Genomic DNA, 17,251 nt, shown 5'->3' on the forward strand with positions numbered 1-17,251 from the left:
AGTTGCCAAAATATTTGGCTGCTATGGGAACTCTTCTTGTTTATACCAGGCTGATTTATAATTTTGCCTACACATGTTTTTGCAATGAGAGATTAAAATAGTTGCAATATTGCTCTCCTCTCCCTGTGTTACATCCAGCAGGGTTTGTATCTCCAAGAAGCTGATATCCTGCTGCCTGCATTATCAAGCAAGAACTATATTCTGGATACCGTGATTTCTCCAGATGCAAATAGTCACAACCACCTAATAGGCTATTTCTAACTCTCTTTTATCAGGCAAGGTGTTGTCAAGACTAAAACTGACAATAACTAGACTTGTTAGATCTCTTTGATTTGGTTTAGGCTAGACAGAGGAGATTACACTGTGTTACATCAATTGCTTGAGAGATTGTGGATAACTTCTACATATCTTTGCTGACTCCTTTTTGGCTCTATGAAATAGCATTGATACTCTCAGCAGGGAGAGCTGCTGACTCAGTAGATTTGGGAAGGACAACAAAATATTTCTTATTTCCCTCCCATTTGGCGTGCAGACCCATAACATAGCTCATCAGCCTGAATAGCATTTTTAGGAAGAAGGATGAAGAGTCTGCTTTGTCACTTCTGATTTCTGAGCCAAGAGGAAAAGAAGATGCATTGCACTGACTTCAGTGAGGCAGAAAGCCTGGCTCTGGGTCTGTCCCTCAGCAGCCCCAGTATCCTAGAAACAGCTTTGATGCATGACGGGAGAGACATCAGATGACTGAGGTGTGAAGAGCCATCTGAAGAAAGAGCCACAGTCATGTGAACTTTCCCTTTCTCACCACTTAATTGGCATGTCCAGTTTTGAATTGTTGACATTTGAAATCTCTGTTTCTACCTTTTTCTTCCTCAAGTAACAACATCAGCAAATCCCTTTTCCTTTCACCTTTATGAAGGTCTTCAGCAGATTATGAACTGTTGAATACGGTAGAGAGGTCAAACCTACTGTATCACCACAAAAATAATCACCATGACATGACGTACAGAGCACTGCACCGTAAGGGTACTAAAGGAAGTTCAACTGGCAAAGAATAGGGACATCTGTTTATTGAACAGCAGTTTTAACAGCTACCCAAACTAACATTTGACTTCCAAATGTATATTTAGGATGACGTGTTTCAATCCATTTGATGGTATATTGCTGTAAAGCCTATCTCACAGGTCATTTTCCACAGCAACTCAGAACAACCAAGGGGCTAGAAAGAGAGACTTCTTGGTTTAACTCTGTAAAGTCTGGAAGTTGTAATGACACATCTTGAAAAAAAAATCTTATTTGGTTTATCAGAGCTCTTGTTCACAGAAATTCAGACAAGGAGCAACACATACTTGTCTTAGCTTTCTCCAGCAGAGAAGAATGGTGAGCAGGTCACCCGTGGCAGAAGGTCTAGAGCTTTGTCTTTGTGCATTATTGGGGGAAAAAAATAATGTCCTGTCTCCCAAGATAGGAATGCATTTTGCATTCAAGAACAACAAGATTAGACAAATAATACAGACATAGGCAGCAGAATTTCAGTACAGTACATTAAAATGAACACTTACTTTAACATCAGGTCTGGATGGGTAACTGAAATGGATGTTTCTGAATTCAATTTCTCCTATGAGTTTGTCTGGTTTGTAGCCTTCTTTAGAACTGCTATCTATGAGCCGTTTCTGGAAACAGATTTTTAAAATATATTGCTGGTTATTACACTTTTGGAACTGTTACTTCAGCTAGATACATTGTTCTCTACTTTCTCAGCTGCTGGTTTACACTGCAGTACACCATTGCAGAACTGCTGCATTTTTCTTGCAGGATGCCGAATGTGGGGGAACATCTAACTCTGAGTTCTACTTTGACAAACAGTACATTTTCAAACGCAACAAGATCCACAGCAGAAAATGTGTAATTGCAGAACTTAACTGTACTGTCTTGCAGCAAAAACATGGCACTCATATCCATATAGGAGGATTTTATACTTGCATCAAGAAGAACAATATAGCATTTCTGCATGGTCCTTCTAGTCCTACTTGTTTAAAATATTTTATATACACAGATATCCAATTGCTGCATAACACAGCAAGACCAAGATAATAACAATGTGGAAAGCCTTTTTCATAGCAACATCAGCACTGCAGATGTATATTATTATAGCTTTCAACAGCACTGTTAATCCCCTCCTCACCAACTCCCCCCCCCCAAAAAAAAAAACAAACAAAAAACCAAACAGCTCAGCTCAGCTCAAATTGGGCATACACGCATTTTTAAAAAGTAGTATAATGCCTTACTGCTTTCCCTCTGGAGTTGCAAGTCTAATATTAGAGAAAGACCTCATCCATAAATCTCAGATACACACACCAGGTTTCCCAACATTCATTGTAACAAATAAAGAGGCAGTTTTCTTGATGTGAATGGAAATATTATGGGGTTCAGTGGTAGGCATCTATAGATTTTATGGTTTAGGGGCTTTTGAGTGGTTTGGTTACATGTCTCGAGGAAAAAAAGAAAAGAAGGGGGGGAAATTAAGTGTGGTTGAAAGGCTTCTTTTCTACTTACTTAGATACTTACCTTATTGATAATCTGATATACTTCATAGGCAGCCCCACGTGCATTAGCCACGCTCTCCAGATTGGGAGCCGCCTGGCCCAGGGAGAAGGCTCCGATGAGGACAGAGAAGAACACCTGTGGGAGACAGAGGGCAGCACCACAGCTAACAGTGCTTATAGAGCCACCGGTGCCTGGCTGTTAAATGCCCAAGTCTTTCCAGTGCACCCTTTCCAGGAGAATTAAATACAAAAGTGAAAGATACAGTTCCAAGTCACTCCTGTCCTCTCCCTATTTTCCTTAGGTGAGTGGTAACTACTGACACATGCTTTTGTGGCGTGAATGGCTTTTCTTTTTGATGCTTCCGCATAGTCTATCATCTACAAATAGAGCAAAAATCTTTCTCTGTTGCTTTCCAGATGTTCCCAAAGTTAAGAGGCTTGCAAAACTTAGTCCAGAGTTTCTTAGCTGAAATCCCACCTGTGGGACCATCATGCAATTAACTTGACATGCTGTGATAAACTATACTGAAGAGTCAGACATCAGAAGTCACTCCAGTGCAAAAGTTAAGCATGTAGCCAAACTTTTGACAACAAGAAGATAGCAGAATATCCTCAAACCAACACTAACTTAGACATTGGTAATGTACAGCAAATGCTTGCAAATAAACAACAAAATGCAGAGATGATGTTGTGGCTAATGAGATGTTGAGGACTTCCCAGGACACCTTCAACACACCAGTGGGATTCATTAATCCTAGTGGCTAGTCAGAATTTTGCTGGCAGTCCAGCTTACTTGTCTTTGCTCCCTAAGCTCCAGCTCTAGGTTGTTCATCCTGCCCTACAAGAGGGTCCAAGAAAAGTGAGGAAAGTAATCCTCTGCAGATACTTTTGCCTCTGCATTGATTAGAGTGGGAATTCAAGGTGCCCTGTTCAAACTCATTATATCAAAAACTAGACAACAGGAATGGCTTCTTTTGAATTCTTTTATACCAAATGAATCTTTAACAGCTGATTTAGCAAGCACTGAGAAGAAAATAGAGATAATTGTATACACCACTTACATAACTATTTTCTTGAAATTACAGAGCATTTGTGAAAGCTGTGTTGCTGTACTTACAATTAACACACGGCCAATGTCATAATTTTCTTCCTCAGCAGTGAGCTTGGTTCCATACCAAAATGCAAGTGCATAGGATCCAAAGATAAGAAATTGTGAAACACCTAGAGATGTGTTAGTGGTAATGGATTTTTTCACTCCGACACTTCTAGCCATCTCTAAGTTAGCATCATATCTGAAAGTGGATAAGGAAACCATTAATTTGACAGGTACCACATGCCATTCTTTTTGATATTTCCCAGTACCCTCTTTTAATTAAAAAGTTTTTTGCCTTAAATGCAACTCAAGTCTCACAAAGAGAATATTTTTTTTTATTTATTTATTACAGGGGACTAGTAGGGATAAAATTCATTTGAATAAATCTGCTCTGACATATGCTGACAATATTCTCATATCACTATGGAAGAGATATTTAGAAAACAATTGAGTTAGCATAACTTCATTATCATCATGGAAGACAAGATACCTCTCTTGAGCCATTTGTTTGCATTAATCCAGAAGTGAAACCTTCAAAAAGTTTTATAAACATTACCTATCAAAGGTAAGGCTTAGTGTTCCACATTTAAAAAAAGGCAAAACCAAAACTGAACTCCAGGCACTATGGATGAAGGCACATAAATGAAAAGAAGCCAGAGCTCCTCTGACGCCAGAGTTGTTCTCATACTGGCCATTCTGGGAAGTCAGGAATCTTTCCCTTAGGTTAGTTTACCGATTAATATGGCAATATAGCAAATAAGTGAACACAGAAGACCAGTGTAAAGACTGACAAGTTCAAGGAGTGAATTATTCCTTCTAAGGATAGTTCACATTCATTCATCTACAGTTTCCAGCTAATAGCTTGCACTTACTCAAGCTCATTATGGAAAGTATAGACTAGGAATAGTGTATCTTTTTACTTGTTAGCAACACGCTCAGCAGCTTGCATTTTTTTCCTAATACATATTTTTCTATACAGAACTTCCCCACAGTAGGAAGATGTGAAATTCAGTCAGCTGTGAAGGAGTCTTAAAACAATGTGCATTAATTTTGTTTGTGTAAGTTTTTTACATGCTACTGATGTTGTATTTGTTACTTAAATACATTTAAATGTTCTGGCTTGGTTGTGTTCTTAAAACCCAAGCTCTACCTTCAGGTCAGCAGCATCATAGGACCTCCAGAGAAATGAGAACTGGATTTAAGCATTGTAACAAGTACATGTGATCACTTGACTGCAGAGGAAGAGCCAAACCACTGCCAGAAGCAGATGACCAAAGGTCCTTTGCAAGTGTAAACACTTGGGGTCAGTGGAGGCACCGTGCAGCGAAAGGTTTCTTTTCCTAACTCTGAGGCCATCATTCAAGAGTTGTGCAAGACTCACAATCCATGGTTTGCAAAATGCCCTGGTCAGTCCCTAGGAGCAGTTTGTCCCTCATAGAAGATGTTCCTAGGAGATCCAACAGTTCCATGCCCCCTCCCCCCATTTATTTATTTATTTATTTATTTACATTAAATGGACATGGAGCTGTGGAAGAGGCTGCCTGGTCAGCCATGGAGGAAAGAAAAGGTCTTACTGGCATGTAGCTACTTGAGTATCAGTAATTTTGTCTCTAGACCTCCAAAAAAACCCACCAAAAAAACAAAAAAGAAAAAGTAGTTTGAAGCAGTGCCTACCACTGGATGTTTAGACACTGGTATTTGCAGGGATCAAGAAGAAGATGAGGGAAGGAGGGACAACTGATCTAGGCCATCTTAGGACTTTTTTACCTTTACTGTGTAAGCAGAAAGAGTCTTAATAGTCTTGCGACTTAAGGACAAACCCCAGTAAGCAGAGTACAGTGCTATAAGATAGAGCTCAGCCCTTGGAAGCACACAAATGCAGGAGCAGGCTGTAGGACCCCAAGCTAAGGCTAATGTCACCTTAGGAAATTTGCACAAGACCAGGGCAAACCTAAGAGTTGAAAAAAGATAGAAGACATTCATGGATCATGTGGATCAGGTCTCCTGGTTTGCCTTTCCCAACTGCATGGTATTGGTGATGCCCTGTATTTGTATACCAAATGTCATTATTTATGATATGTGAATAGATTTGTGGTCAGCCATATCCACCTCACCTATTACATGTGACTAGGGCCAAGACTGCATTAGGTGGACTACTAATGTTATGTGCAAATCACCAAAGCAGTAAAAACCAGTGATGTGATTTTACTTAAGGCTGTTATCCAGTGAAGCTTAAATATAAGCTCATTAATCAAAGATCAGAACAGCAATGCACATGTTCTAGAAGTTAAGCAATTAACCACATGCTTTGCTGCATTTGACTACTAGGTAAAGATAACCTTCTCACCATTTTCACTTTAAATTCAACTCCAGATCTCAATCAGAGGAGAAATTTGGGTCTATGCTGCAGTGATAACACAAAATAGCCTGTATTCACTGACTAGGTCTATTTACAAATCTTTATTTTCAGGTCAGCTGTCCACTTATAGAAGGTTAAAATGACACTGAGGAGAATCCCATTCCCTTGCCCCTACAAAAAAACCCCAACCACCCACCCACCCCACAAACCACAAACCCAACCCACAGCCGAACTCCTTTCCCATATTTAGAATATTATTATTATTCCAAAAACTTACTTTGCTAATGCTTTTTGCTGGCCATTGAAAGCCACAACAGTCCTGATTGCTGTCAAAATTTCTTCTGCCACAGCTCCTGCTTTGGCATAAGCAGACAGCTCTTTAGCAGTAAGGGATGCCAGGAGCTGGAAAGTTGGAAAACAGATGTTATTGCAGCCTACCTGAAAGGATATGCACACTGTACTGGTGAATAAGAATGATCAATGTTCAAGGCATGAGATGAGGTTTTAGGAAAGACAGGGTCAACTGTACCCCAAATTTCCCCCAAATTCAGCTCAGTCTCTCTCATTACGTCCTCATTAAAGTGAAAGACTACATCAGATGAGCTTCATGACTGACCCACTTTCCTGCCAAGCTGAGGACAGCCCACGAACAGCACTATGATGCCTGTGGGGTCAGGGAGGTATGCCGTGACTGCTCTGGGGGGTGTCGGAGGTGTTCAGAAGCTCAAGCAAGAGTAGACATTGAAGTAAGTAAGGCTGTCACATTACAGCTTCTTATTCTCCTCTTCCTAGCTTATTTTAAATGCCTTAAGCAGAAAAAAAACCTTAACGTCATATGTAAGTAACCACTTGGGAATACAAGCTGTACCCATTAACTTGGCTACAACAGATCACCAGGGGAAAATATCTTCCTACCTGAATGGAAAACCTCTCCGGATATTTCACTAATTTGTATCACTCTGGTCTGCAGTAGCTGTATATGTGTCCTGGTGTCTACTCTGTGCACAGCATGAAACTCGGTAAATTATTTGCAAGAGATGGGGTGTCATGTGTGTGCAGATGGAAAGATCTTGGAGGGCATTTGTGTTAAGAGAGAGGAGTGAGGGTCGTGAGCATGTGCCCGGGCTTCCCCAGTGCTCTGCAGGAGGAAAGAGCTGTGCGAGGAAGATGGTCTGACGCAGATTATCCTCTGCTACATGGCACGAGTACAGAGTATGTGGACAGAAGGAATATGACATGGAACTACATGCTTAGGAACCCAGAGAAAAGCTACAGGAGGAGCAGAAATCGTAAAGTAAGCATGGGGCCAACCTCCCAACTTAGAAACCACACTAGGTTTCTCCCATTCTCTCCTCTTTTCACGTGCGTAAGAGTTGTAATGTTTTTCTGGTTTGCTTTGTTTATCAATCCCCACACACTTACAGTTGACCAAACTGCTGCTGATGCAGCAAGCAGAGGGCTGACTGACAAAATCACCAGTGTCAGCTTCCACCCGTGGATGAATCCTATAATAATCCCTGCCAGAAATGTGGCAAAAAACTGTACAAATATACAGATCTTGTCTCCGATGCCTTCGTGGATGGTGTTGATGTCACTTTAAATAACAATAATAATAAAAAAAAAAGATTTGTTAGCTTTGAATGCCTTTCATTCTGCCTCCCTCCCCCTCCGTTTCACGCTGTGTGGCCTAATGTCAGAAGCTTTGCCATTTCCTAACTGGCACAGGGAAATTTCTAACCACAGCTACTGAACGGTACCATTAGTCTCTTGTGTGGCCAAAACACAGCAGAAACCTCCTATTTTTTAGGACTCATTTTCTGTACTTTCCATCATTCTCTGCTGTTTCCATGCCCTGTCACTAGGTCACAAATGACCTAGTTTCCTTATCCAGTATCCAAATGGAGCAACACGAGTAAACAGCCAAACAGCCTCCTCGCCTTCCGTGACCATCTCCAAATGAATCCTTCTGCTCAGCTTTCTGATGCATTTGATGTTCTTAATTTTGGCTATGGTCTCACTCAGGTCAAGGGTTATCTCCATTCTATCAGAACAAACATTACTTGGAAGAACCTCTGTTTTTCATAAAAATTTCCTTCCCCGTTTTGCCTTCCTAGCACAAACAGATATCGGAGCTGAAAGTGGTTTCATTTAAGCTTCTTTTACACCTTTCAGGACACAGCTCTGTCCAAAGCTACCTTAAAATCCAGAAAAAAAAAAATTAAAAGTCTGTGTTCATGAATATAGCCCCATTGCATCTTGGGGCATACAGTCCTCATCCCTAAATCTATTTAAGTCCATGGAAAAGCTCCAAAGACTAACTGACTGGACAGAGTCCAGTTTGAGATCTGGCTGGATGTAAATGCAAGCTCATTTCCATTCAATAAAGTGTCAGAGCTTTCAGTGTTTGTAAACTAGCTGGAGACAGCAGAGCTGTTTATCTAGTACTGTCTGCCACGTACTTCATGGACATTAGAAAGCCAATGTCAGGCATTTCACAGCAAAAATCCTTCCCATGCATGTATCACAGAACTGCACAAATGAAGCGGAAGAGGATGATGAATTTCTCCCTCAGAGCTGTAATATTTCACACTTCAGGTTTGGATTTGTTTGTGTGTTGTTTTTTTTTTTCCCTCTGAACTCTCTATAGGCTCTTCCATAGAAGATAAATGACGGTTTTCTTTTAAATGTCATACTTAGGGGGGTAAAAAATGAACAGAGCCCTCACTCTGTCAGTCTGGTGTTCAGCGTTCCTATCTGGGTAGTATCAAACCAAGCCATCTCCTGATGGAGCACTGCAAAAAAGAACTTCTGCCGGATCCTGGCTGTCTGCCTCGTAGCAGCAATCAAAAACGTCCATACTTGGATGGTGCTCAGGATCAACACAGCGCAGCCAATTCCCACGTAGTAGTAAGCAAACCTGTGATAATGGAACAAAAGGCTGTGTGACCCCACCGCATCTTGTGAGAGAAGTTAAACACACAGAGCAACAACTAGTCTTCATTTACCCCATCAAAGTAAATACCGAAGCCTTGATACGTTATTAGGAAGCCTTTCTGAGACGGCAAACATTTGGCTTCTGCTCAAAGGGATAACACAGTAAAAGAAAATTACTACAAAGACTCTTACTTTGTCATTTCAGCTTCTATATCTATGCCTGGAACTGGCAGACAGCTGGAACTATTTACTGAAGTATCTGTGAGGGGGGGAAAAAAAAAGTAGTAATATTTGTGCAAGTATTATATGTAGAAGATAAAGCAAGGCAATCTAGGGTCATCAGTTTTTGGAATGTTTCGTATTTTGCAAGAAGGGTTTTGCAAAATACAGAATCATTTGGCAAATACACAGTTAGTTTTTCTGAACTTCTAGTAATTACAGTGCCTGATAACATGGAAGGCGGTCATGCTCCTTACTATCTAGCCAAATTTGAAGTTCATTCATAAAGAGCACAGCCAGTGCACTACTTTTGTCCTTTTCAAGCCATTAAAGATTGATTAAAACAATTGGTTAATTTGCAGCAGGATGAATTTTCCTCATTGTATACTTGTTCAGATGTGCACCAGTGCACAGTCTGGGGAAAAAAAAATATCATAAAATCTTAGCTCCAGTAGCAAAACATAACTGGTACATAGAGAAGTCAATTTTAACTTTTCACCTTCTGACATGTTTGATTTCACGCCACTTAGCACAAAGCTGTTTGTCATCTCTCCAAAGACAATGATCATCAGTGGCAATCCAGTACCATTTGCAGCAGCTGCCATCAAACCAACTACCATCAAAAGGACATCCACCCAATCAGCATAACAGAACTATGTGAGCATTAAAAAAAAGGGAGAGAAAAAAAAAGAGTGAAATTATGCCTGACAATTCACGTATTTGCTGCAGTACAACAGACTTACAGAATACGCTTTGTTTCTACCTACATGTTCTAAGTAGCAGCAACACTCTAACTGAAGGTAAACTCAGGTCCCATACAACTTTAAATCAGTACTCAGTAAGGCTGCTAAGGGAATATTGGCAGGACACATGGTTCTTCCCCAAGTCAGCAGGCAAAAAACCAAAATGTATGTCCTACATGTTTCTAAGTGATGATCTTCTCTGTCCAATATATTGCATTTTGTGTTCCAGTAAGTTACATATTTACTAAGATAATGCCTTTGAAATGTAAACAAGAGTGAGTTATTGACCAGCACCTGCATTATATCTACCAGTAGAAAATGTTTGCAGCAGAGACTGTATCTTAAGGCTTGTCTATTCTTGAACGTTTGTTTGGTTTAAAGAAGGATGTGAATTTAAACTGCCATAGCTATTTCTGGATGTCGTTAATCTGAAATCAGAACATTTTATTCCTGATTGTCCTAACTCTCTTCCAAAGTGTAAATGGACATGGAATAAGCCAGAGAAGAATAAAAGTTCTTATTCCAGAACAAGCAAGTCCACATGTAAGAGTTATTTGGGAATAGCTGATGTATAGAAAACTGACAAAAAACCCTACCAGTGTTTCTGTCAGACAGCAGATGCCTCAGAGGTCAAACACAAGATGAATTCATTATAAGTAGAGCCAGGGCCTGTGCAGTATATATATCCTAGATCAGCCTCAGCAGGGATGAGCTTCAGCCTCCAATGGCACTAAGGTCAGACTGCTCTAAGTGCTACCAATACACTGAGGTGGGAATCTGACCTAAGAGGCCAAATTTTAAAGCAGCCTACCGCCAGCAGTAGTATTTCATAGGTCTCAGGCTTCTTCTACAGTTTTGATTGCCTATCAATCGCAATTCATAAATAAACAACGCACAAATAAGGGAAAGGAAATAAAGCCGACCATCAAACTGGTCACTAACCAATTCAAAAATGCCAACCACCTTTTTCTCTGGCTTCTCATTTTCCTTCCTAGAGGAAAATACAAAAGACTAATTAAGATGAGCTTTTTCCAGCAATGCTGCATTAACCCCCTCTCTCACCCCCAATACACCAGTGGCCAATATGTTAAGTTCAAAGAATACCTACGTTTTTTTCCCGTGCTTTAACTGGTCACTTTGTTCAAGATTTTCATCATGTTGGAAAGAAGGGTTGTCATACCCCTTGCTTGCAGAGTCTGAAATAGAAACCAGACTTTTTAAACATAATATCCCATCTTTTGAACCAGTTTCATGCAACTCTCACTGCTGAGTCTTTCGCATTAAAGCTTAAAGACTAGTTTTTCCTCATGTTCATGGAACAGCCTGGTGAGTTTTTCTTGAAACTTCCTTTTAATTCAGTTCATCTCCTCTACTCCAGAAAAAAAGCTTCCAGCTCCATTTCCGAGATGGAGACAAACTTCATTTTTACAATTAAAATGTATTTATCCAGAAAGGCTATCAAAAACTAAAAGCCAGAATTAATAATTCTGCAAACACCTACACAACTGAACGCAAAGAGGAGAAGCCCTACCGAAATAAGTAACTGCTTATAGTGAAGGTTATAATTGCTGTAGGTAACACAACAGATGCGAGTTAACCAAAGAATCATGTCTTTGCCTGTAAGAACCATCTTCATTATTTCTTTGTATGGCAGCAGTTGCCATGCGTCCCAATTCCTTTATGCTGGGGGCTTTAGAAACCTAGACAAAAGAGGAGTCATACCCCAGAAAGGTTATGATTCTAAATCCATAAAATGAGATGTAATAAATGGATAAAGAAACTGACAAGCAACCACAGTAGGGAGCGAGCTGTGAATTGCACAGGGATAAAAGGACTCCACACAGCAGCCATCCCCAATTTACTTTTACCTTAACTGCTGGCTCACTATGAATAGAATTATCCACACACTGTTTTTAATGTAAGTCAGTCTATAGAGACTGGTTTATATAACCATTCAAAGGCAATAATGTGCTTCCACCTTACTGAGCTTATTTTAGGAGCATTTTCATGGCCAGGATAGGACCCACCTAAATAGTTTTACCCATGTGAATTAATTTTGTTGAACTTGGTGGAATGATTCATGCACTAATGTTTTCTAGGTGGTGGCTTTATCTCACTAGAAACTCATTGTGGTACCTCCTATAAAACCACTATAGCAATCAGGAAAGAGTTATAATGCAGCTTTAGATTTGGAGCTGTGGAATACATTCCTCAAACACATACACCGCTTTCATGCCTGTGGCTTACCAGCATCAGAGAGGTCCTTTTCTGTAGAATTTACAAAACAATCCATCATTGTTCTTTGTTGCACACTTGTGAGATAAAGTCACATTAATCAAAACCTACATTAAAAAAGCAACAAAACATTTAGAAATAGTCATTATTTAAAGAGTTCACATTAAAATATTTGTGGGTTTTTCCATGACTCATTACATTTTTGATCTCAGCATTGTCCTACTTAAATGTAACGACTAAAAGAAATATGTAACAGCATGATAAAGAACTGCTTTGAATGAGATATTAAGAACAGAGCAAACTAGAACAATGGAACCTAACTCAGTAGCCTTTTTTAGTAGTCATTTCTGCTAAATCCCTAGATCATTCATACACAAACTATTATGGATGACCTATTACAGAACAGAGGATTTCTCTTATGATCTTGTGTTTGATTAAAACTTATTGAACAGTTGTAACAGGATCATAATTATAATGATAAAGCCTAAAGATACCAGTTGTAACAGGATCATAATTATAATGATAAAGCCTAAAGATGCATGTATGCATTACGCCATATGCCAGCTAAGCAAGATTCAGAGGTAGATGACTGATGCTCCACGTTTCCGTAGGCTCTTCTTCTTGATGTATCACGCACACAGGTTTTAAGAAAAAAAGGCAAAAACCCCACACATGAATTTGATGTAGGCTAAAATAATAACTATAACAAAACGTATAGTCAACTTGAATACAAAAAAAAAGTTGTGGGATTTTTTTTTTTTAAGTGCCCTTCTTGATAGATTTCTGGCTGCATTTTTTTTTTTTCCTCTCCCCTTGTGTTATTTCAGCTTACCTTCACAACCCACGCTGTGCCCATACGCGTGGGTGACTACGGCCCCTTACTCCTTCCCTCCCTCCCTCCCTCGGCTCGGGTTGCAGGTGAAGGTCGGTGCCGCAGCCGGGCAGGAGCCCGGGGTCCCGCAGAGAGACCTCGGGTGGGCGATTTCGGCCGGTGGGCTCCCACCCCCGAGCAGCCTCCCTCGCCAACCGCACTGGGAGAGCCGCCCCGGCCCCCCTTATCGGAGTATCGCTTTCCACCCCGAGTCTTACCGTTACTAAAAACGAGAAGAATTTGAGTTTGGCAAGCTCTTGCTGATAAGCAGAGGCGAGGGGGGATTTGAAGAGTCATCACTTGTCTGGTGTAAAATTCAGGCTTGAGAGAGCTATCTGCGAGGTTGTAATATCAACTTTGGGGAATTGCTTCGCTGCATTTGGTGAATTTCAACTGAAAGTAAAGATATGCTGGTGATTTTGAACTAAGAAATGTTATTAAAGGAAGCGTTTTCATTTCCCACTTCTAAATGACATAGAATCATTGCATCATCTAGTTTGGAAGGGATCTTTAAGATCATCGAGTCCAACCATCAACCTAACACTGCCAAAACCACATCTCTAAGCACCACGCCTACCCATCTTTTAAATACCTCCAGGGATGGTGATTCCACCACTTCCCTGGGCAGCCTGTTCCAATGTTTGATAACCCTTTAGGTGAAGAATTTTTTCCTAATATGCATCCTAAACCTCCCCTGGCACAACTTGAGGCCATTTCCTCTTGTCCTTTGGCTTGTTGGGAGAAGAGACCAATCCCCACCTCGCTACAAACTCCTTTCAGGTAGCCGTGAAGCTCAAGGCTAGCTAAACTATTGATTTTGCAGAAGCTAAATGTCACATTTTGCTCATTTAATTCCCACCTCCTCCCCACAATTTGTGTGGGGTTTTGTTTTGGCAAAAGTTTCTTTTTTTGGGTTAGCTCAGAGGGTGGGTTTATTTATTTATTTTTTCCTCTGAAGAAATCAGGTAAACAGATTTTCTCCAGAACAGTTTTTCAGCTTCCCCACCCGCACATATTGGCATCTGTATCATTTGCTTCCAGTAATGCCTTTATTAAGCACTTTAAAAGTGTTTATGAAAAATAAACTCCTATTTTCCCATCCACTCAAATGCCATTATCCCAAAGCCAAGTCCCGGGCAATTGAACTAGTTACTCAGCTAAAGTTATTCTCAAGTAACAAGTTCAGGACTCAGCCTCATTTAAGCTTCCCTTTTCTGCCTTCCCCACAGGATTCAGATTACATTTTACATATTGTTTATGATGCCCTGAAAGAATCTCAGAAGAAAAGGCATTATTAAGCATCATCGTCTCCTGCCCACTGGGACCCTATATGTTCACTTCGATTCAAAATCCTACATGTCGGCCCTATTACTTTTTTAAGCACCTTCTTATCTCATTAGCATTACCCAGGGTTTCTATTACAGACTCATCATTAAGCCTGTGTAACGCACATTAGCTGCTACATTTCCTGTTCTAGAACATTTATGAAAAGGTTTGGCTTCTGCAGCCATGAAGAATCTGCATTTACAGATTTTAGCAGAAGAGACAGAACAGCAAGCTAAGTACTTCACTGTCCCAGCCCTGAGGTTCACAGCTGTGTGCAGTATTTCCTTCACTGAAGCCAACAGTTTTTTTCTTATTCATCTCAACAGGAGCAAGAATAACTCCTCACCATGTCTCAGTTTTTGTCAAAACAGGTGATTGTTATTTTCAGAAGAAACTATCGTCACATATAAAACTTTAAACATAGGGACATCCCACTTAGAAAGCAAATGCCTGGATTTTACGATTGGTGGGGGACTGACAGAGCACACAGATAGCAAAGTAGAAGAATGAAGGTAGTACGAGCCCCAAAACCTCTTGGACCACTTTTCAGAGCTGTTAAGTATCTAAGCATCTTCATTGGGATTACTGGCAGCTAGGGAGTGTTTGATATCTCTGAAACACGTACACTTCTCAAAACTTCATTATCGGTTATTCACACACAGTAGCAATAAAGTGTCGATAAGGATTCAGATCTGTTGCTCTTTACACTGCATGCCTGGTAAGAAAAAAAAAAAGAGTGTCAGAATTCCCTTGCATAGAAAAGACAGTCCAAAAAGTGGGTGCAAGATCAGCAGGGCAAAGAACTGATAGCACAGAAAAGGGAAACATGTGGTGTTGAGAAGAAAGTTGTCACCATCCCTCCCCTTTCTTCCTTTGGGAGTGATGTTATACTTTATACGGGTTAATGAGCATCTCCAAGGTGGGGGGTGGGGGAGACACGACAGACCAAACCCATAAACAAACAAATTAAAAAAGACAATGAACAAAAGAAGGACTAAGAAATAATCTCCTAGAAAAAGATTTCTGATCTAACCTACTGAGAAACATGACCTTGTAGTCTAGCTAACTACTTTGCGCCTAAATAAAAAATAAATTAGCACAATTGACATTTTCACAGAAGCAAGAGTTCTGGACTAAAACATGAGCGTGTCAAGCAGAGAAGACTGCCATCAATAAAAGAAGGCAGAAAAGCAACACAAGAAATGGTAGTTTACAGTAATGCCCTTGTATTTTTTTTGTGGGGGATATTATGATAAAATATCATAATGTGATTTGGAGGGGAAACACTATTTCTTCTTTTATCCAAAAATTTTTGTGTAACTTTGGAAAATACTTGCTGCATCTGAAAAGTACTCTATTCCAAACAGACAATACTCACCCATGACTCCGTGTGTTTGGTTCATCTGTCCAAAAGTGGTCAATGACAGCAAAAGCAAAATTAAACACAGCCAAGTATCATTAATTAACACCAACTGTAACTGACTGAACTAGAAAAGATATCTACTTTAAAGAACTATTAACCATAAGCACAACATTATTAAGAACAAACAAACAAAAAAAACCACCAAAAAACCCCCAACCAAATCTAAAGTACAATCTCATAAGAACTCATTTCCCCAGCAAAGCATCAACGCTGAAGGGAGTACAATGTGTGGTATGCGAAAGTAGTAGACACCCAACTTTACCAGAACACCTCCTCAAAACGATAGTCAAATACAAAGAATGTCTGTTGTATTTTACAAGTGTCATACATACTTACTGCTTTTTGACTTCTGCAGCAGAGCAGAAGGTGACCCACAGGACACTCAGCCTGCACTCACAAGCCACAGGTGGGGCAGCAGGGCTAGTAGTAGACCCATTACCTTAGTCACGGCTGATCGCCCACCGTTCCCACGCAGATGGGTTGTAATTAACAGGATGGACCTTTATCTTTACTCACCGCTCTTTACTCTTTGTTGCTTTGGGACTTCTGCATCTGTGTTAAACCCGTGATTCAGCCAGAAAAGACCTGCCGGAATCACTTAAAAAAATAAAAAAGTCCCGTTTTCTTATTTATTTGTCAGAAATCAGACCAAAATGGAACACTTATACTGTAGGTCTTGTAGGCTTGGTGGGCTAGTCACTGTGAGTTGTAGTCAGCTCCCACATTTCTCCAGCAGTACAGGGACTTATGTATTTTACTCATGCTCAACAGCAGTATTATTAATAACCACTGGTAGTAGCTGTAGTCATGTCACGGTACCTGCAGCCTTACTCTGTCTGAGACAGGGTCATATTTTGGTGGGCGTAAAAGGAATGGCTCGTTATGCTCAGTTCTCCACTGAGTAATAGGTTATGGGCGTTGGCCACTTGGATTATGAATAAGGGACTTACGAATACATCCTACACACTTAACTTTTGTCAATATAAAAATGAATAGAAAGATTCTGCCTAATCTTAATTAATGTCTGTGGAGCAGGGGAGGTAGGGTTTTCTCCATCACTACCTGACTGATGCAGGTTGGGCTATACAAACCCGCAGTGCCGAGTACCCCCGGGGAATGAAAAGGACTCCCTTCTGGAGTAGCTGTGGGCTTCTGTGCCTTTTAGAGGACACAGTTTTTTCCCCGTTGTCTGTCACAGTGATCCATGCTAAACCTAGCTGGGTTAGTTCAAAACAGAAAACCTATAGTTTCAGACTACCAGCTGGGGCAATGAGAGTCGCCTAAGTTCTGGTTACTACAGTAACCTTAATTACACCACTGGTTAAGCTAGTTAGCTCTGGTTTTAAATGCAAAAGGAGAGTCTCACCTGTTGACAAGCACCTTGATGACTTCATGCTTTTTGTATTACTGTGGAATGTTCTGCAATGCCTAAATGTATGAGGTAGTGCCGTGGATGCACATGCTACTAAGTTGTTCTGAAGTACTAAGTCAAAAAGTTTGGGGAT

General features: G+C 40.4%; 1 protein-coding gene across 1 annotated transcript in view; it reads right to left on the bottom strand.

Annotated features, from left to right (window-relative positions):
* LOC104281538 (multidrug resistance protein 1-like) overlaps nucleotides 1-11,064 on the bottom strand; it is a 33,217-nt gene extending 22,153 nt beyond the window's left edge. Inside the window, exons 1-10 of the mRNA XM_009879553.1 lie at nucleotides 11,000-11,064; nucleotides 10,834-10,882; nucleotides 9,648-9,801; nucleotides 9,122-9,188; nucleotides 8,721-8,912; nucleotides 7,418-7,589; nucleotides 6,273-6,397; nucleotides 3,661-3,835; nucleotides 2,566-2,679; nucleotides 1,560-1,670 (exon numbers count right to left, since the gene is read on the bottom strand). Of these exons, the coding sequence (XP_009877855.1) occupies nucleotides 1,560-1,670; nucleotides 2,566-2,679; nucleotides 3,661-3,835; nucleotides 6,273-6,397; nucleotides 7,418-7,589; nucleotides 8,721-8,912; nucleotides 9,122-9,188; nucleotides 9,648-9,768 (1,077 nt within the window). The 5' untranslated portion in view covers nucleotides 9,769-9,801; nucleotides 10,834-10,882; nucleotides 11,000-11,064. The remainder of the gene's footprint in view (nucleotides 1-1,559; nucleotides 1,671-2,565; nucleotides 2,680-3,660; nucleotides 3,836-6,272; nucleotides 6,398-7,417; nucleotides 7,590-8,720; nucleotides 8,913-9,121; nucleotides 9,189-9,647; nucleotides 9,802-10,833; nucleotides 10,883-10,999) is intronic.
* Nucleotides 11,065-17,251: the final 6,187 nt, after the last annotated feature.

Source organism: Charadrius vociferus, unplaced genomic scaffold (assembly GCF_000708025.1).
Source record: "Charadrius vociferus isolate BGI_N301 unplaced genomic scaffold, ASM70802v2 scaffold262, whole genome shotgun sequence".
NCBI classification, from domain to species: Eukaryota; Metazoa; Chordata; class Aves; order Charadriiformes; family Charadriidae; genus Charadrius; species Charadrius vociferus.